Genomic DNA, 21,012 nt, shown 5'->3' with positions numbered 1-21,012 from the left:
AATACACCCCCCAGATCAACAGCGAAATATTATAGCTACATTTGAGCCTTTTCCTTTTAAATTACTCAAATAATTTAAACAAGCTATTAATCAGTATGGACCAGGTTCTCCTTTTGAAAGGGGACTGTTAAAGAATGTTGCTGTTTCCAGTCAGATGATTCCTACTGACTGGGATGCTCTTACTCAAGCTTGTCTAACTCCTGCTCAGTTCTTATAATTTAAAACTTGGTGGGCAGATGGAGCTTTGATTCAAGCTGCTCACAATTCCCAGGCCCAACCTCAAATTAATATAACTGCAGACCAAGTTTTGGGGGTTGGCAGCTGGGCTGGTTTAGATGCACAACTCGTCATGCAGGATGCCATAGAACAGCTTACAGGAGTGTGCATTAGAGCTTAGGTAAAAATAACTTCAGGTGGAGAACAATACCCTCCTTTAGTGCTATAAAACAGGGATCCAAAGAACCATACATTGATTTTATAGCTCGGTTACAGGAGTCTCTTAAAAAGATGATTGCAGATTGGGCTGCTCAGGATATAGTGTTGCAGTTATTAGCTTTTGACAATGCTAATCCCGATTGCCAGGCAGCTCTGTGACCTATCAGAAGGAAAGCACATTTAGTTGATTATATCAAAGCTTGTGAGGGTATTGTAGGTAATCTGCATAAAGCCACTTTGTTGGCACAGGCAATGGCAGGACTGAGAGTGGATAAAGGAAATATTCCATTTCCTGGAGATTGTTTTAACTGTGGGAAACATGGTCATACTAAAAAAGAAGGTAGAAAAAAATCTGAGAGTCAGGCTGCCAGAGAGGTGAAAAAAGAAAGCTGCTGATCCTGAAATATGTCCAAAATGTAGAAAAGGAAAACATTGGGGTAATCAGTGTTACTCTAAGTTTGATAAAGATGGGAACCCAATTTTGGGAAATGCCATGAGGGATTGGTAGGCTATTAATCATTGCCTCAATTTCAGGACTTGTTATTTGTCTATTCAGGGATTTGACTTCTTCCTGGTTTAGTCTTGGGAGGGTGTATGTGTCCAGGAATTTATCCATTTCTTCTAGATTTTCCAGTTTATTTGCATAGAGTTTTTTATAGTATTCTCTGATGGCAGTATGTATTTCTGTGGGATCAGTGATGATATCCCCTTTATCATTTTTTACTGTATCTATTGATTATTCTCTTTTTTTCTCTATTAGTCTGGCTGGTGGTCTATCTATTTGTTGATCTTTAAAAACAATCATCTCCTGGATTCATTGATTTTTTGAAGGGCTTTTTGTGTCTCTATCTCCCTCAGTTTTGCTCTGATGTTTGCTACAAAGACAAAAAATTACTTAAGGGTACAACTTACAAGGGATATGAAGGACTTCTTCAAGGAAAATTACAAACCACTACTCAAGGAAATATGAGAGGACACAAACAAATGGAAAAACATTCCATGCTCATGGATAGGAAGAAGCAACGTCATGAATGTCTATAAATTATTTTGGCCATACTGCCCTAAGTAATTTATAGACTAAATGTTATCCCCATCAAGCTACCATTGACTTTCTTCACAGAATTGGGAAAAAAACACTTTAAATTTCATATGGAGTCAAAGAAGAGCCCACATAGTCAAGACAATCCTAAGCAAAAAGAACAAAGCTGGAGGCATCACGCTACCTGACTTCTAACTATACTACAAGGCTACAGTAACCAAAACAGCATGGTACTGGTACCAAAATAGAGATATAGACCAATGGAACAGAACAGAGCCCTCAGAAATAACACCACACATCTACAACCATCTGATCTTTAACAAACCTGACAAACACAAGCAACGGGGAAAAGATTCCCTATATAATAAGTGGTGTTGGGAAAACTGGCTAGCCATATGCAGAAAGGTTAAACTGGATCCTTTCCTTACACCTTATACAAAAACTAACTCAAGATGGATCAAAGACTTAAATGTAAGACCTAAAACCATGAAAACCCTAGAAGAAAACTTAGACAATACCATTCAGGACATAGGCATGGGCAAAGACTTCATGATTAAAACACTGAAAGCGATGGCAACAAATGCCAAAATAGATAAATGGGATCTAATTAAACTAAAGAGCTTCTGCACAATCAAAGAAACTATCATTGGAGTGAAGAGGCAGCCTACAGAATGGGAGAAATTTTTTGCAATCCATTCATCTGACAAAGGGCTAATATCTAGAATCTACAAAGAACTTAAACAAATTTACAAGAAAAAAAAAAACACCCCCATCAAAAAGTGGGTGAAGGATATGAACAGACACTTCTCAAAAGAAGTCATTTATGCAGCCAACAGACATATGAAAAAAGGCTCATCATCACTGGCCATTAGAGAAATGCAAATCAAAACCACATCCAGATACCATCTCACACCTGTCATAATGGTGATCATTAAAAAGTCAGGAAATAACAGATGCTGGAGAGGATGTGGAGAAATGGGAACACTTTTACACTGTTGGTGGGAGTTAAAATTAGTTCAACCATTGTGGAAGACAGTGTGGAGATTCCTCAAGGATCTAGAACTAGAAATACCATTTGACCCAACAATGTCTTCACTGAATATATACCCAAAGGATTATAAGTCATTCTAATATAAAGACACACACACATGTATGTTTACTGTAACACTGTTGACAATAGCAAAGACTTGGAACCAACCCAAATGCCTATTAATGAGAGACTGGATAAAGAAAATGTGGCACATATATACTATGGAATACTAAGCAGTCATAAGGAAGGATGAGTTCATGTCCTTTGCAGGGACATGGATGAAACTGGAAACCATCATTCCCAGCCAACTAACACAGGAACACAAGGATATTTTTGAGCAATGTCCACTGCTTTTCTGAATTCCCAGTTAGACAAACACCACATGTTCTCACTCTTAAGTGGGAGTTGAACAATGAGAACACTTGGACACAGGGAAGGGAACATCATACACTAGGCCTGTTGGGGGATAGGGGACTAGGGGAGGGATAGCATTAGAATAAATACCTAATGTAGATGATGTGTTGATGGGTGCAGAAAACCACCATGGCACATGTATATCTATGTAACAAATGTGCACTTTATGCACACGTACCTCAGAACTTAAAGTATAACTTTTTTAAAAAAGAGAAATCTGCTGACAATCTTATTGAGAATCCCTGTGACATGTCACTACTCTCTTACTGCTTTCAAAATTCTCATTATCTTTTGAAAATATAATCATAACGCCTCAATGTGGTTCTCTTTGAGATCATCTTACTTAGAGTTTATTGACCTTGGGCGTTTATATTCACATCCGTCATCATATGTGGGAAGTTTTCAGACATTCTTCAAATATTCCTTCTCCCCCTTTCCCTGTCTTTTCCATTTGGGACTCACAAAATGAATTGATCCACTTGGTGGTGACCTACAGTTTCCTTAGGTTCACGTCACTTTAATTTTTTAAATCTACTCCTCAGACTAATTAATTTTCATTGTTCCATCTTCAAGTTTGAGGTTTTTTTCTTCTGCCTGCTCAAACCCATTTTTGAATCTCCCTAGTAAATGTCTTATTTAGGTTATTGTAATTTTTGTCTCTAGAATTTTTGTTTTCCCTTAGGCTTTCTATGTCTTTTATTCATATTTTGATTTTTTCATACATCAGTTTTAACTTTATATCTTTGAACATCTTGAAGAATGTTGTTTTTAAGTGTTTTTCTAGTATATTTGCTGTCAGGCCTTTTTATATAACAATTTTTGTTTATTTTTTTTTTCCTTTGAATGAGCCACACTTTCAAGTTTCTTTGTATGCCTTGTGAATTTTCATTGGAACTGGACATTTGAATCTAAGAAATGTGGTAATTCTGGAAATCACATTATCCCCTTCCTGGTTTGCTGTTTTAAATTATTTTTTTAATTGTGGCTTTCTGTATCCAAAGGATCCGCCTGAGATGTAAACTTAAGGTCTTCTCAGGTCTTTTCCGAGACTGCACCTTTTCCTGAGCATGTGTGATCACTTTATTTTTTTCTTTGTATATGCATTGCTTTCTAATGTCTAGTGTTTAATGTCTAGCTCCCAAAAAGGGAGGAAAATTTAAGGAGATGAAAGAGACATCAGTCCTTCAAATCTTGGAAATTACTTTAACTGGAAAGTGAAGTCGTTTTCACAATGCAAGCAGCAGCAACAATTACCACCCACCTCTGTCTGTACCTCTTTAATGAGATTCAGCAATCAGTGATCAGAGATGACACTCACGAAACTTGGAGGAAATGGTCCTCCTTGTGAACCTGTGCTCCCACAAGTTGTGTGAAGACTCCTCCAAGAACATGAGCACAGCTTCCTGCCACCAGGATGGGAATTCAAATAGGTAGCTTCTACTGTGCTAAGAAATTGAAATTAACTGCAATTTAGCATCCATGCCTTATTCTAAAATATATCAACTTTCAGTCAACGTCAGAGTTCCAAAATAGTTACATCAGCCATATTCTACCAGTAAAGTTGTTGTTTAGGTGAGGTGAGAGACTTCTTATGCTTTCTACTCTATCTATTTTCCAGAATCTTGTCTTTGGCTTTTGACATTTTGATTATAGTGTGTCTTGGTGTGAGTATCTTTGAGTTTATTCTAGTTGAGTTCTTGGAGCTTTTTGGATTTACAGATTTATGTCTTTTGGCAAATTTATAAGTTTTTAAAATTATTTCTTCCTATATTATTTTTCCTCCTTACACACTTTGGTCTCTTGATGGTTTTTCTTAGGTCCTTTAGGCTCTGTTTACTTTTCTTCATTATTTTTTCTTTCTATTTCTCAGAATAAATAATTTCAATTGTTCTGTCTTCAAGTTCACTGATTATTTCTTCTGTGTGTTCAAACTCTGCTATTGGATCCCTCTAGTAATTTTTTCTTTAAGTTATGGTACATTTCAGCCTCAGAATGTCTATGTGATTTCCTTTCTTCTACTGTGGTAACATATACATTACATAAAATATTCCATTTTTATCATTTTAATAATTTTAAATCATTTAAACATTTTAAATCATTAAATCATTTTAAATCATTAAATCATTCTAACATAACTTAATGTTCCCTAACATTAAGTATATTCCCTAACATTAAGTATATACATTAATATACATTAAGTATATTCACCTGTTTTGTGATTATCATTTCTATTCATTACCAGAACTTATCATTCCAAAGAAAAAACACTGTGCTCATTACACAATAACTTCCCATTCCTCCCTCTCTCCAACTGTACTTTCTAGTTTTTCTTACTTTTTTGTTTTCTACTTTTTATTTCTCCTTTCTTTTTCTATAAATTTGTCTACTCTATGTACTCCATGGAAGTGGAACAACATTTTCTCTTTTGTGTCTCCTTTTCACTTAGCACAATGTTTCCCAGCTTCTTCCTTTTTGTAAAATGTATCAGAATTTCATTGCTTTTTAAGACTGAATTTAAGACTCCATTGGGTTTCTCTCTCTCTGTCTACACACACACACACACACAAAAACATATTTTATCTATTCATCTACTGATAAAAAAGTTGGGTTTCTTTCACATTTAGCTTTGTGAAAAATGTTGCTATAAACATTGGTGTACTATTATACGTTTAAATCCCTGCAGTTGATTATTTTGGTGTATACTGAGAAGATAAAATAATAGATTATGTAGTCATTCCATGTTTAATTTTTTTGAGGAACCTCCAAACTTTTCCACAGTGAATGTTTACTTTCTATCATTTTATCTCTTTATTAATATTTGTATTATTTTCTTGATTTATTTTATTCTTTGTCTATGTATTTTTTTTAGTTATTTTAGTATTTTTTAAATAGTTGTTTTATAGTCTTCCTATAATTAATCCAAAGTATAAAATTCCTTAGGCATGGCTTCTAGTTATTTATTTTGTTCCTTTAAATGAGCCGTACTTTCCTGCTTCTTTGTATTTGTTGTGATTTTTGTAGTTGTTGTTGAAAACTGGGCATAATAATATTATGTGGTAACTATGGAAATCAGATATTCCCCTTTTCCTGGAGTTGTTTTTCGACTGCTGAAGGCTTTAGTGGTCTATTTGTTTAGTGTCTTGACAGCGTATTTGACAGTGTATTTTTGTAAAGACTCTTCCTTGTGTGATCACTGAAGTATCCGTTCCTGGTATTCAGTTAGAGTTTTCACAGAGATTTCCTTGAACTCCAGTATTTAAAGAACAGAAACAAAACAAACAAGCAAACAAGGAAATAACTAAAAATACATATCCTAATCTGTGCTTATTGGATCTGTGCTAGGAAACTCCTTCAGTTCTTAGCTGGGTTTGCACAGAGCCAAAGGAAAAACCTGAGGTAAAAATCTTAGGTTATTTTTGTTCTTTTCTGAATATAGGTCTTCCCCTATACATGTGTATGGCTTTCTAAGTTCCCCCACATAGAAGATGTGGGCATCTTGATTTCTTAGAAGATTTTCTCCCCAGGTTTTTTTTTTTTTTTTTTTTTTTTTCTGGTTCTTTGGTTATTTTATGCCTCACGCATCTCCAGGTTGTTATTTGGTTTGCAGTGTTTTTGAGCAATGTCCACTGCTTTTCCAGTCTGAGTTCCCAGTTAGACAAAACAGAAACAAGTACCTTGCTTCAGCTGTTCATGTGGCACACAGAAAGTTGAGAACAGACGTACTCAACAATAATTTTAGAATAAGATCTGCTATGCTCTCTCAAAAAGGCCCAGCACTGGAATGTAGACTCTGTTGTTCAAGACTGCTACTGGGTTGAGAAAAGGGTTTGGGAAAGGGCAAATAAATATATCACAAATCTTTCCTATATTTCTTGATTCAGTGTTTGATTAATTGCTGTAAACTTTTGACCATTTTCCAGAGTTCTGAAAAAGTTGCTTCTGACATTTTTTTTCTTATTTGTCAATATTTCTGTGGGATGATAAGAGCTTGGAGCTGCCTACTCCACCATTATGCAGCAATATTAACTGAGGTTTTAGTTTATTTCTTTTACAAAAATGACTACCAAGTCTTCTGATTTTATGTCTGCATCCATTTTGATTGGCTACTCTCAAAGTAAGAAAGAATTTTGAACTAGAAATTTACCTACAAATTAAATCTTGATCTAACTCTTCTTTATCTTTTCTTTTTCTTTTTCTTTTCTTTTTTTTTTTGAGATGGAGTCCCCAAGTTGGAATGCAGTGGTGTGATCTCTGCAACCTTTGCCTCCTGCGTTGAAGTGATTCTCCTGCCTCATTCTCCTGAGCAGCTGGGATTACAGGCACCCACCAACATGTGCAGCTGATTTTTTTTTTGTATTGTTAGTAGAGATGGAGTTTCACCATGTTGGCCAGGCTGATCTTGATCTACTGACCTCAAGTGATCTGCCCTCCTTGGCTTCCCAAAGTCCTGGGATTACAGGCATGAGTCACCATGCCCAGCCCTAACTCTTCTTTTTCTAACTCAAAGTATATTTTAGCAGAATGCTCATATGCCTTTTCAACAATATATTCAATAAGTAAATCACTAAAGAAATCAACATTTGAACTACACAAACTAATTTTTGTAATGGAATTTTATTGGGGGAACCTGCTCCCAATGTTTCAACGTAGGTTCTATTTTCCATAAATGTCGGCCAGCTGAAAAATAAAGATAAAGACTACAAAGAAAGGAATGTTATAGTTGGGCCACCAGGGGTGACATCACATATTGGTAGGCCTGTGATGCCCGCCTGAGCCTGAAACCAGCAAGTTTTTTATTAAGGGTTTAGGGGGTGTAAGAACAGGGAGTAGATCACATGCTTCAAGGGCAAAAAGGAGAACTACTGATGAGGGTCTGTGTTCAGCGGTGCATGTATTGTCTTGATAAACATCTTAAACTGCAGAAAACAGGATTTGAAAGCAGAGAAGCGGTCTGACCACAAATTTACCAGGGCAGAGTTTTCCCCACCCTAGTGAGCCTGAGGGTACTGCAGGAGACCAGGGCATATCTCAATCCTTATCTCAACCACATCAGACAGACACTCCCAGAGCAACCGTTTATAGACCTCCACCCAAGAACGTATTCCTTTCCCAGGGTATTAATATTAATATTCCTTGCTAGAAAAAGAATTTAAAGATATCTCTCCTACTTGCACATCTGTTTATAGTGCTCTGCAAGCAGAAAAATATGGTTCTTTTTGCCCAACCCCACAGGCAGTCAGACCTTATGGTTGTCTTCCCTTGTTCCCTAAAAATCGCTGTTATTCTGTTCTTTTTCAAGGTGCACTGATTTCATATTGTTCAAACACATATTTTACAATCAATTTATACAGTTAACATGATTATCACAGTGGTCGTGAGGTGATGTACATCCTCAGCTTACGAAGATAACAGGATTAAGAGATTAAAGTAAAGACAAGTGTAAGAAATTATAAAAGTATTATTTGGGAACTGATAAATGTCCATATTAAAAAGAAATCTTCACAATTTATGTTCATCTGCCATGGCTCCAGCCAGTCCTTCCATTCAGGGTCCCTGAATTCCCACAATAGAATTTGAACCTTCACTAGTATTATTTTAAGGCAATAATCTGTACCCTTCATGTAATATTAAGCTTATTCATGGGTTCCAAATTATTATAGTACAGAAATCAGCACAGGCTAAATCTGTCCTGTTACTTGTCTTTAATCAACCTAAGAATAATTTTTATATTTTTAAATTATTGAAAAAATCAAAAAAAAAAAAACTATGTTATGACATATAACATTAAATGAGATTCAAATTTCAGTGTTCATAAAGTAAGTTTTATTGAATCACATCCACATCTATTTGCTTATGTGTTGTATATGGTTGGTTTTATGTACAATAGCATAATAGAGTAGATTTGACAGAGAATCTACAGACCTAAAATGTCTACTTTCTAGCCTTTCACACAAAATGTTTTCTAGTTCGTTTTAGTAAAACATATAAAGAATCAACAATCTAAGAAATAATTTCAATTTTATGAATCTTGAAAGCTTTCTTCTGCTTTAGCATTAGTCATTAGCTAGAAGACTAATGTTACTTTTAGAAATTTCAGCTACTACAGGTTTTATCAGGTAATAATATATATTTTTTTTCAATTCAGTGTTTGATACTTTTAGCACATTTACCGTACTAGTTCAGTTGAAAATAAAGACAATGTTTCTCATACATGTCTAACACAAAAGTATTTCTGAATAGTTTTTCCTAGGACTTAAATTTCTCAATAACATTAACCATTCCTTACTAAAATTTTGTCAACTTCAAGGACTAATTCTGAACTTGATGTTCCTTCCTCTAATTTAGTCAGAGAAAACGGGAAATTTCCTTCACCATTAAAAACTCTCTTAAATCAGAGTATCTTACATTTATATATTATTCAGTTGATAAGTATGTGAATCAGAGTACTTTAAATTTTTACAGTGAAATCTTATGTTATGTTGAAAGACAACTTACAAACACATAATATCTAAGTTTGGGAAACATCATTGGTTTGGATGACATCTGTAAGAATGCTTTCAACAACACTGTCAACTAACGCAAACTGATGTAGAATGAGCTCTTTTGAAAATAATTCAGAAATGAATTCCCAGCTATTTCTCACCAACCATCATTTTTTAAAAGGTCTGCATCTACAAGTTAGGCAATTTTGTATGATCTTTGGGATTAATCTGTTTTTAAGAGATTCTTATAAGTAGACTAAACCTCCAGTTAAATAATTTTATTATTTATATGTAAACATTTAACTAGGTAATCACTTTTTTCTTTCCTGTCATTACTGCACCAATCAACTTCATTAAAGGAAGTTTGGTGTTTTAAAACAAAACTTTTTCAGAAATTTCTGCTTTATTACTGGCAATTGTCAAGGAAAATTTAGATAAAATAGAATATGCATTCTCTAAAAATTCATGAGTCACCATTTTTGGGTGATGATATTTGACATTCTTTCCTGGCTACTTGGTCCATCTGTTGAATCTCTTTATAAAACCTCCTTGGATTCCAGAGGCAAGCATGCTGACGTTGAAACTATATCACAAAGTTGCAAGTTCAGCTAATTTTGAAAAATTTCTTTTATCACTGCACTAGCTAGCCACCTTATTAAATTTTTCCCATTACTTTTTGCTTTTACAAATGGATCTTGATCTCTATATTTGAGTATAATATTTCTGAAAATTATTTAATAACTTTATTGACCAATGATTTCTTGATTGATATTTTATCCATAAGAAGTACCTTACTTGTAAAGATTTTTTTAATCACAGGGGCCATTTTATGCATATATGGAATTTATACAGTTATCACTTACTTTCAAATGATGCTTTATCTACAGTTGGATCATTTTGCCTGGGAGACATAAACTAAACTAAATTTACTTACAGGTAGGAAAAATTTATCTGGTATAAATCCTTTTATTTGAGTATCTAAATATGCCTTTAACAATGAACTTGTCCCTTACATAGTGTTTCATGTTCAGCTTGGTTTTCATCTCAATTTAATAACGACATCCTATAAAATTTAACAGGAGAAATCAATGTGCATTTCCTGGTGGGTACTGTGAGTTGTCTAGTTTAATAATTATATGTTTACACATTTAACTCTCATGGCACACAGGTAATACTAATTATTAACATTTCTTACATCAAAATGCTTATCCAAAGCATTTGTTAAACCCTTCTTTTACCTGGTCCCTTTTATACTTCCTTTTGCTTTTATTTTCAGTAGTATAGGAATCATCTTATAAGACACTATACTATGCTTTAAAAACCATTTTATTTTCTAAGAGAAGTAAGCATACTTATATCAGGTACAAAAGCTTCAGTGTTCATCCTCGTGAGCTGGTGAGGAAGATGTGGAACTACTGGTGTTACATACAGGAAACACCTTTGACAAAGCTGAAAACATTTTTGTCAGCATTTTAGATCCTTGTTTGGAGACATCAGACTTGGGAATTTCTGTGGACAAAGTAAACAAGAAGAATGATATCTTTATTTTTGGACGCTGAGGTCAAATACCTCACCTAAGATCATATGAGTAAAAGGTGGCCCAGCTGGTAATAGGGTCCAGATTTTCTGACTCTCATGACATCATTATGCCTACTGTACTATAAGGCTTCTTTAGTCAAGTATGCAAAGTCCATTTCTCTTTTCTCAGCAGAACTCTCTCTGAAAATGTCTAATGAGTTAAATGCGAAAGTAACTGTCAACTCTATACAGTGTGGACACCTATTTCAGAATGCTCAAGAGAAAGTAGAAGCACATTAAAAATACTATAAATTCTCCCCTACTTTGAGTAAATTTTCCATTGACTGACCCTAAGTGATTATTTATGTCATGGAAAATAGGACTGTGTAGGTAATGAAAGAGTTCCTATTTGGATTTTTTTGCACCATTTATTCAGCATGAGGTTTTAAAGAATATAATCATCTCAGTTTAACAAAATTACTATTTTATACATAAAGAAATAATTTTATATGTAAAGAAATAATCATTTATTTGCTTTTCTGATACTTCATAAGTTGTGATAGGGCTACTAAAATCCTGTATTTTCTTGATTGTAGTACATGACACTCAAAAGTTATAAATTTTAATATAAAACTTTAGTTCCCAGCTTCTTTTGAAAAAATGGAAGAACTAGGAACAATCTAGCATGCCAGTGACTGTAGCTGAGTAGCAGCTGCCTCCTTCAAAGGCAGCATGCCATCTCCCATGAGTCACAAACCCCTTCTCAACCCGCTGCTGTTGTTTATGGTACCTACCTTGCTCTTATAACCATTTGAGTGTGTAGACAGTGATGATGTCGCATGAGATTGGGATTTGAAACGTAGCTCTGCTGCTTGTTAGCTGTGGGATAACCTTGGATAATGTATTGTCATTTTTCTCTTTAATGATTCTCACTTTTTTTCTTTAAATAAAATGGGAATAGCTAGGGCCTGATATATTTTAGTTATATTATCTATTTTCCCTTTGGTGTAAAGATAGAGAACTACATAATTAACTGAAAATTGGTACTTATACAAATAGTAAGAATATTATTTCAATCCCATTTTGATAATATGCAAGGGGAGAATCACTCATTTCCAGGAGAGTAATAAAATATTCTAAACTCAAAATGATGCAATTGAGAGTTTAATTATACCAGTTGTTAAAATAGTACATTTTGTACCTGAAGTGACTTCCTTTGAGGGATTTGCACTGCCAAGAACATCCTTGGATCTTTCAAAGATGGTGATAAACTGCCAAGGTAAATTGAAATACAAACTGAGTCTTTCACTGGACACTAAACACTAGATATACCCATAAATCCTCAAATCCACTAGATATACCTATAAATACCATTACAGTATCTTACATAAAATATATCTGTGCTCTGCAATCTTAAAGAATTGTTCAATAAGGCTGAGGCTTATAATTTTTGGAAAGTAAGATGCCTAAGATTGACACTTGTTATGAATGCAGGCTTTGGCTAGCACTAAATGAGGGGCAATGGTTCAGCCATATTAACTCATGAAAAATCTCAGCTCTATCTGCCCCCTCTATCCTTTGACTGAATTGAAAAAAGTTAAAAATTCTTTTCTGAAAAATGATGTAATAGTAAGGGGAGGAAAAAGGACGTTCACTTTGTAACCCCAAATTTTCTTTTATTGAAATCTTAGCCACTGCAGAGTCTGGAGCAATAAAGCGACTCTGTGGACCTGGTTGTGCTGGGATTGTGTCTCCAGTACTAGCTTTACTCTGTAGACCTTTATCAATTTTGAATGCAAGAGCAGCAATTGTCCCAGAGAGGCATAAAGTAGCCTGGGACAGGTGGTGGGGCTTCAGCTATTCTGAAACTATTCTAAAATGGTAGATTTGAAGGGTACCAGAATTCTGTAGCTATTCTAAAATGTCATCTGTTAAAAATCAATAAAACAAAGCTTAAATACATGTAACATCAGAGGAACGTGCAGTGTCTATATCAAGTAAAAAGCAACAGATACTATTACAAGAGTTTTACCATAGCTCCTCCAAGAAGACTTAAGGGTGCTCATGTATTAAGCTATTGGAAACAAGATAACTGAGGAATAAAATGGGGCAGAGACAATGTAAAGTACTGATTCTCAGTTGTGTATCCATAAGTTTAACCAACTAAAGATAAAAAATAAATGAAAAATAATGGACAGCTGTATGTATACTGCATATGTATAGACTTATTGTTCTTGTCATTATTCCCTAAATAATACGGCATAAGAACTATTTACATAATATTTACATTGTGTCAGGTATGATAAGTAATCTAGAAATAATTTAGAATATATGGGAGGATGTGTGTAGGTTATATGCAAATATGCCATTTTATATAAGGACCTTGAGTACCCCTGAATTTTGATATCTTTTGGAATTCCTGGAATCAATCCCCTACAGCTATGAGGGGATGACAGTACTTAAGTTATGCTGAAAACATGTATCTTTTTGTTAGATACAAGAGTGCTTACCCTTACTTAATGGAGCATTGTTAAAATCATGACTTTAAAGTTTTTATCTAAAAATTTCAAAACCTTGGCTATGTCGGAGCTGGCATCTTTTGACCTTTTCCTTGAAAGCTGTAGATATTGTCTTTGTTCTTTGTATGTTGAATCATTTTGGAATGTATCCTGCACATTATATGTAAGTAGTCAGATTTTTGGTCCTTTCACAATCCTGTAGAGGATGTGTGTGTGTGTGCATGTTTTTTTATTTTGGTAGGTAATTGACTCATTATGTTCAGATCACACATCTTACCCTGCCTCTCATGGCTGTGGTTTCAATTTAATTTCTGTTTTCAAAATTTTTGTAGCTTTGAGTATCCTTATGTATGTACTACTGTTAAGAATGCAGTTCAAGTTCTCGAAGACTTTTGTCTTTGTAGCTTCAGGTAATTTCCAAATACGTACAATTAAGAGGGGGCATTATAAACAGATTTTTGAGGTTCCCCTTTCTGTGATTTTCCTCAATGCCTGACTCTCATTAGCCCCCTTTTCTAGTTCTATGGCTAAAATGCTGTGGCTTTAGCCTCTGTGTGTGTGCTGTTTCTAGTTTATGTCTGCATCTACCACTAAGAGTAAAGTGACAAGAGAAAGCAGAGAAAAGCACAACAGGCTCAATCAATACTCCTTAGTCTACTGAGGACCCTTTCCCTATTGGTCAGAGAAGAATTTTCTTTCAGAGTTTTAAGTGGTACTTTAGCGACCTCTGCTGCTACTGCCATGCAGCTTCATGAGGGGACCTTGCCTTGAGGCAGGGCCAAGGAGGGAGAAAAAGTGGGGATTCTCCCCAGATTCTCCATGTCACAGGAATCTCCTAACCGGTAAGAAAACAATGGTTTCTCTAGGAGCTATATTCTATCCAGTTGATCTATGCAATTCCAGGATTTGAGTTTCCCTGAGTCTTAGCCAGAGGATATGCAAATAAAATAACAAAACCCAGGAAACTCACAATGGCATGGGCCATTCTTTGAGTTTTGATTCTTCTGCCTAACTCTTGTTATTTATTTTTCAGAATCCTCAGTAGTTACCCACAGTGTTTAGTTGTAATCACTGAGGGAGGTAAGATGGAGCCTGCCTACTCCACCTTATCCAGAACTGGATTAGATAACAACTTTAAACATAATTTTACCATGGAAAAGGTAGCAAAGAGGGAAGGAACAAAAGCAGAAGGAGTCCAGATTAGCCAGAAATTCCACTTGACACACTGAGTGTCAACAGGTTCTTAGATTAGAGCTTCAGCATTTCCCTTCTGTTGCCATATAATTTTATTGTAAATTATACTGTAAATTTACATATATGCAAATTATATGTAAAGTGCAGCCCAAATGGAGCCTGAAGTAGTTAAATAAATACTTATATTCACAAATGAGGATTAGCTTCAGTGGGTGACAAATCCAGTATCTTTGAACATTTAAAAAATTATATCTTAAGTGTAAGTTATAAGATTTTAAAAGTTGGTTCTGAAAATTGTACTATATTGCGATATGAGAAGTAACTCCATAATTGATAGCTTATGTTGTATGTGGGGTAGAAGGACCCACTTCAAGGGTGATTAAACTGAACCAAGAAAGAAACAATCTGATTAAAAAACACAGACGAAGATGTGTAGCTTCATTTCTCATTGGAAACTTTATAAGAAAGATTTATAAAGAGGAAATTTTCTTCGCTCACACTGGGGAGTAGGTGGGCTTTGTGAAAAGTTGGCGGTAAAGAAGTAATGTTTAGGAATACAGAAAAATAGAATTAGCACTCACTTCCTGCAAGCCATGCCCCTCCCATGTTTGAAGCCTCTGTTTTCTCCCCACCTCCCCAAGTTTCTCACTTGAGTCTACTCATCCTAGGTAGGGCCAAGTAATTCACTCCCTCTAGTGTTTTACTAGAGACTGTGGAACAGAGCTAATAAACAGAATTGTACTTAGATGCTAGGGAGAACCAGTATATTACTTTGTGCACCTAAACAAGAAATGATGACTTAACCCAAAGGATTTTGTCAACATATTTTAGTATACCAGGGACAGGCCTCAACTAGGAAGAGGGAAGAGGGTATAACAAATTGTGAATAGGAGAATGCTTTCTGATATCCTTCAAATCATACCACACAGTCCCTGACTGAACTATGAAAACTGAGTTGTTCTTAACTAGATCCTAATATATACCAATTAAGGCTAATTAAAAATACTTACCTTAACACTGTTTGCATGCTCTGGCTTTTGTTCCTGAGAACTTTCTGTAGAGATTTAAAAAAAGTAAAATAGTCTCTTTCTGAGGCATGCATATTTGTTGACACAAATCTGATCATATTACTTATTTTTCACCAAAGAATCATATAATTTAAGCACGTCGAAGAAGTTGTTATTTTAAATGTATAAGCAATTGGGAACAACACTGAAATAAGTGAGAGCCCTAGAATGTTGGGGCATGTCTTAGCCCTTCAGTTAGAAATTTAGAAATTATGAAAGATGAAATGTAACATAGTGGGAGAGGCAAGCTCTGTAATTTAGTAGCTATACATCTATGCGCAACCATTCAATCCCTATAAGACTGTTTGTTTACCTGTAAAATGAAGGATTACTCTATAGATGATTCTTAAAAGCCCTTCCAGCTCTACCACTTTCTTTACATGCCTACTTAAAAGCAGCTTATTAGAATAAAGAGGAGAATACGGGTATTATTACATAGTAACTTCTGGGAGAATCAGGAGAGCTTCGAGGTAATGCTCAGAGGAAATTTGGTGGAGTCTACAGAACCAAAAGTTGTCTGAGTTCCAGGGGAGGTCAATATATTCGTGAAATAAATTCAGGCAAGGAGGTAGAAATGACACTGTGAGAGAAGCTTCTCAAGAACCCACTGCAAGGGAAGCAGCTAACCTGCTAAGAAGGCAGAAACCCTGTATTTAAATCTTAGCTTCATTGCTTAAAGCTGTGTGAACACTGAACCTCTAACTTCTCTGACTCTGTTTTCTCATACATAGTACGGGAATGAGACTGTCTTCCTTGGCTATAGATATCATATAAGAAAAAAACTATGCATTTTATATAGCTACACTCATCAAGAGCCAACACAAGCAATAACTATCTAAAGTCCCCTTTGGGCCAGTATGGGTTCTAAAAAAACAGTAACAGTAAAATCTCAATCAGCTCAAATATGAGAAGTGATTAAAATATCTGACAAAATTGGTTAGATTTCATTGTTGGTTGATAATCTTCCTAAAAAGCACCTAAATATATATTGCACATAATTGAACAGATTTTATTTTAAATGAATGAGAACATTTGGGTTTACTACAAGGGCAATGATTCCAAACACAAGTTTTTAAGTTTCCAAGGTATACGGGCTTCCAACTCCCCAGAAAAACTAGGAAGTTGTTTTGATGAAGAGGCATAAAAAATTTCCTGATATTTATGGGGCCCCAATTTTTGGATTTAAGTTACTTGAGATTTTATTGTATATATGAATTAGGAATGAATATATCTGGCCTTGATCTTTCCACTTAATTTCAGACTTAAATATCCAATTGCTTATGTGACATCTCAACTTGAATGTCTAAAGGATACCTCAATCTTAACGTAACCAAAAAAGAATTCTTGTACTCCTCCTTCACCTTTGGTTGGTCCAATAGTCTCTCCTATCTCATTAAATCCCTGTATCTACTATAAACAAAGTAGTGTTTTAGGCTCTTGGTGATACAGCTGTTAACAGACATAAATCTCCACCTTTATGAAGCTTACATTCTAGAGAGACAGTCAAAAAAACAATTAAAATACACAATATAACAGAAAGTGCTATCCAGTAAAGCAAGGAACTGGGATAGGTAGTGCCCTGATCAGAATTAAGTTGCAGTTTCAGAGTGTGGCCAGAGAAGACCTGAGAAAGTAACATTTGGGCCAAGATCTGAAAGTAAGGAATGAGCAATGCAGATATAGGGGAAAGAGTACAGGAGAATCAGCAAATCCAAGGGCCATTAATGTATAAAGTGTTTGAGGAACAGCAAGGAGGTTAGTGTGATTGGAATGAATTGAGCCAGAAAGAAAAAGAGGAGTACCTTAGAGGGGGAATAGGATGTTAGGGTGATGCCCAGATGATGTAGGAGTTTGTAAGCCATTGTGATGACTTGAGATTTGGTTCTAAATGAGATGGGAAGTACAGTCATGCATTGTTTAAATCAGTTACATTCTGAGAAATGCCTCATTAGGTGATTACATCATTGTGTGAACATCATAGGATGTACTTACACAAACCTAAATGGGATAGTCTACTACACACCTAAGCTATATGGTGTGGTACGTCTTCTAGGCTAAAACCTGTACAGAATGTTATGACACTGTATACTGGAGGCAACTGTAACACAATGGGAAGTATTTGTGTATCTAAATATAGACAAAGTACAGTAGAAATACAGTATTATAATCATATGGGACCACTATTTTTTACTGGTCCATCATTGACCAAAACATCATTATGTGACACATGACTTTACTTATTAATGTCTGGAATTATCTTGTTTAAGTCTTTACTCTTGGGATGGGACTTCCTACTCCGAGTTAAAGTGTAAATTCCATGAGAGCAAAACCTTTGTCAGTCTTGTTCAGATATGGAATCTCAGGATACAAAGAAAACACTTAGCAAATCTTTGGATGAATGAGTAAGTAAATAATTCAGTTGAACATCTGTGATATTACTAAAGGATATAAGAACTAAGCAAGATCACCAAAATGAAGTTGGATAAAGCATATTAAAACACTGAATTTAGAGGCAGGAGACGTGGGATGCAGATATAACTTTTGTTTATATATAGATTCATCGGATACATGTGCAGGATTATTACATGGATATATTACATAATGGTGAGGTTGGGCTTTTAGTGATCTATCACCTGAATAGTGAATATTATACCCAATAGGTAATTTTTCAGCACTCACCCCCCTCCTCCCTTCTCGTGTCCCATGTCTGTTACATTGGACTCTGTTTTTGACTCAAAGGAATGTTGGATGGGTCACTGCCTTACCCTCAGCTTGAGTTTCCTCATCTATGAAATGAGTATGGTTGTATGAAACAGTTTCTGTTGGCATCTAGCAAAGTATAATTCCACAATTCAGACATTATAGGAGTGGTTTTTGTGAAATCTATGATATGGTCACTGAATTCTGGCATACTTAATGCTATTTTATGGATTATCTTAATAAAAATGATTTTCACTTTCAAATTGGGAGAATATGTTGAATTGGTTGCATGTTTGAAATAGTAATGATAAACTTGTGGCTTGACTTTCAGTGTGACTTTATAGCAAACATGACACTCTACCTCTTATATATGCTATTATTGTTAGAACCATATTGATCCTCCCTCTAAGGTCTTGACAATTAGAGAACCTAAAAGTCATTACAAATTTTCTAAGGAGCCAGTACTATTAAGGATTGAATAAAAAAATAGAAAAATGAAAAAAAAGTGAAGTACATCCTAGCCAGATTTTAATATGAGGGAATAAATTTAGCTTTAAAAAGAGGCATAATCCTTCAAAGAAATAATTAAATCCTAGTAGCATGGATTCTGGCTCAGATATAAACTGCTGTTACAATACACTCTATTTTGTAGATATTTCACAGGAGTATGGTAAATGTGAATTCATGTCACTCCGTATACTTGATACCACAATCAGTGATAAAATCTTAATGGTAATTTAGGCAAGGCAAAGTATTTAACTCATTTTAACACCTGAATGAGGTAATACTGGATCATTTTCTAAAGTAGATAATCTCATGGAAAAAAATAAAGCCTGTATTAACTTCAAGTTTGATAACAACAACAACAAAAAACCACACACACATCAAAATAGTAGACATTTATCTTTGAACACTCTCTAATTTAAGAAAAAAGAGTCCAACCTTCTAATATTTTAGCACTTGGGTCTGGGCAACAATCTTCATCCTCACTAAAACAAAAGAAAAAGAACATCATTTAGGGTGAATTTGATAAATGAAGAAGTTACTGGTTAAGCAAAAGAACAGTTAGTCTTCATATGGAAAGAAAGCTGAAATAGTGTACTATTCACTGAGATTCCAAATCAAATAAAAATGATTTATGATTGACTTTTTCCCCTACTTTTAAAATTGTGGTTATACATACATTAAATTTACAATTTTAACCATTTTAAGTGTACAGTTCTATAGCATTAAATACATTTGTAGTGTTGTGCAACCATCACAACCATCCAGCTCCAGAACTTTTTTCATCTTTCCCGACTGAAACTCTATACCAATTAAACATTAAAACCTAATTTCCCTCTCTCCCCATCCCCTGGGAACCACTATTCTACTTTCTGTCTCTATGATTTTGACTATGCTAGGGACTTCATATGAGAATCATGAAATGTCCTTTTGTGCTGACCTATCCCAATTAGCAAAACATCTTTGAAAGTTCATATATCCAGTAGTATGTGCCACAATATCTTTCTTTTTTAAGGGTGAATAACATTGCATTGAATATTTATAACACATTTTGTTTGTTTATTCATCTATCGATAGACATTGGGATTGCTTCCACCATTTGTCTATGGTGAATAATGGTGTAGAAATATCTGTTTCGGTCCCTGCTTTTAATTATTTTGAGTATGTACACAGAAGTAGAATTGCTTGATCATAGGGTAAGTCTATATTTAATTTTTGAGAACCCCCCCAATACTGTTTTCCACAGTGTCTGCACTATTGAAATTCCCACCATTGATGCATAAGAGTTTCAGTTCTTGACATCCTTACCAGTACTTGTTTTCTTTGCCTTTACTTCTTTTTTCCCTCCCTCCTTCCGTCCCTCCCTCCCTTCTTCAGTTATCTTAATGTGTTGAAAGTGGAATCTTGTGATTGTGATTTGCATTTCCCTAATGATTAGGGAAATGATTGAAAATCATTTTATGTGCCTCTTAGCCATTTGTATATTTTCTTAGAGAACTAAGTCCTTTGCACATTTATAATTCGGTTATTTTATCATTGTTGAGTCATAGGAATTATTTACATATTCTGAATCTTAATTATTTACTAGATGTATAATTTGCAAATATTTTCTCCCATTCCATGGGTTGACTTTTCACTTCACTGATGGTGTCCTTTGAAGCACAAAAGTTTTAAATATAATGAAGCACAATATACCTATTTTTCTTTTCTTTCCTGTGCTTTGATTTCATAACAACAACAACAACAAACACTGTTAAATCCAATGTCATGAAGCCTTTCTCCCATGTCTTCTGACAAAAGTTTTTTTTAGCTCTTATGTTTAGATCTCTGACTCATTTTGAGTTAATTTTTGTATGTGGCATAAAGTAAGCATTCACCTTCATTTTTGTTTGTTTTTCGCATGTGAGTATCTATTCCCATCACCACCTGTGGAAAAGGCCATCCCTTCCCTCATTAAATTGCCTTGGTAAAAATCATTTGACCATATATGGAAGGGTTTATTTCTGGGTTCTTTATTCCATTTCTTTGCTTTATAAGTCTGTCTTTATGTCAGTATCACACTGTTTGATTACGGTAGCTTTGTAGTAAGATTTGAAATCAGTAAATAAGA

At 34.8% G+C, this 21,012-nt stretch overlaps 1 protein-coding gene across 1 annotated transcript in view; it reads right to left on the bottom strand.

Moving 5' to 3' along the window:
- Positions 1 to 10,708: 10,708 nt before the first annotated feature.
- FSIP2 (fibrous sheath interacting protein 2) overlaps positions 10,709 to 21,012 on the bottom strand; it is a 97,096-nt gene continuing 86,792 nt past the window's right edge. Inside the window, exons 21-24 of the mRNA XM_023212464.1 lie at positions 19,341 to 19,387; positions 15,642 to 15,685; positions 12,120 to 12,189; positions 10,709 to 10,909 (exon numbers count right to left, since the gene is read on the bottom strand). Of these exons, the coding sequence (XP_023068232.1) occupies positions 10,773 to 10,909; positions 12,120 to 12,189; positions 15,642 to 15,685; positions 19,341 to 19,387 (298 nt within the window). The 3' untranslated portion in view covers positions 10,709 to 10,772. The remainder of the gene's footprint in view (positions 10,910 to 12,119; positions 12,190 to 15,641; positions 15,686 to 19,340; positions 19,388 to 21,012) is intronic.

This window comes from Piliocolobus tephrosceles, chromosome 11 (genome assembly GCF_002776525.5).
Source record: "Piliocolobus tephrosceles isolate RC106 chromosome 11, ASM277652v3, whole genome shotgun sequence".
NCBI lineage: Eukaryota > Metazoa > Chordata > Mammalia > Primates > Cercopithecidae > Piliocolobus > Piliocolobus tephrosceles.
Note: the sequence above shows the minus strand (reverse complement) of the source record. Positions and strands in the feature narration are given on the sequence as shown.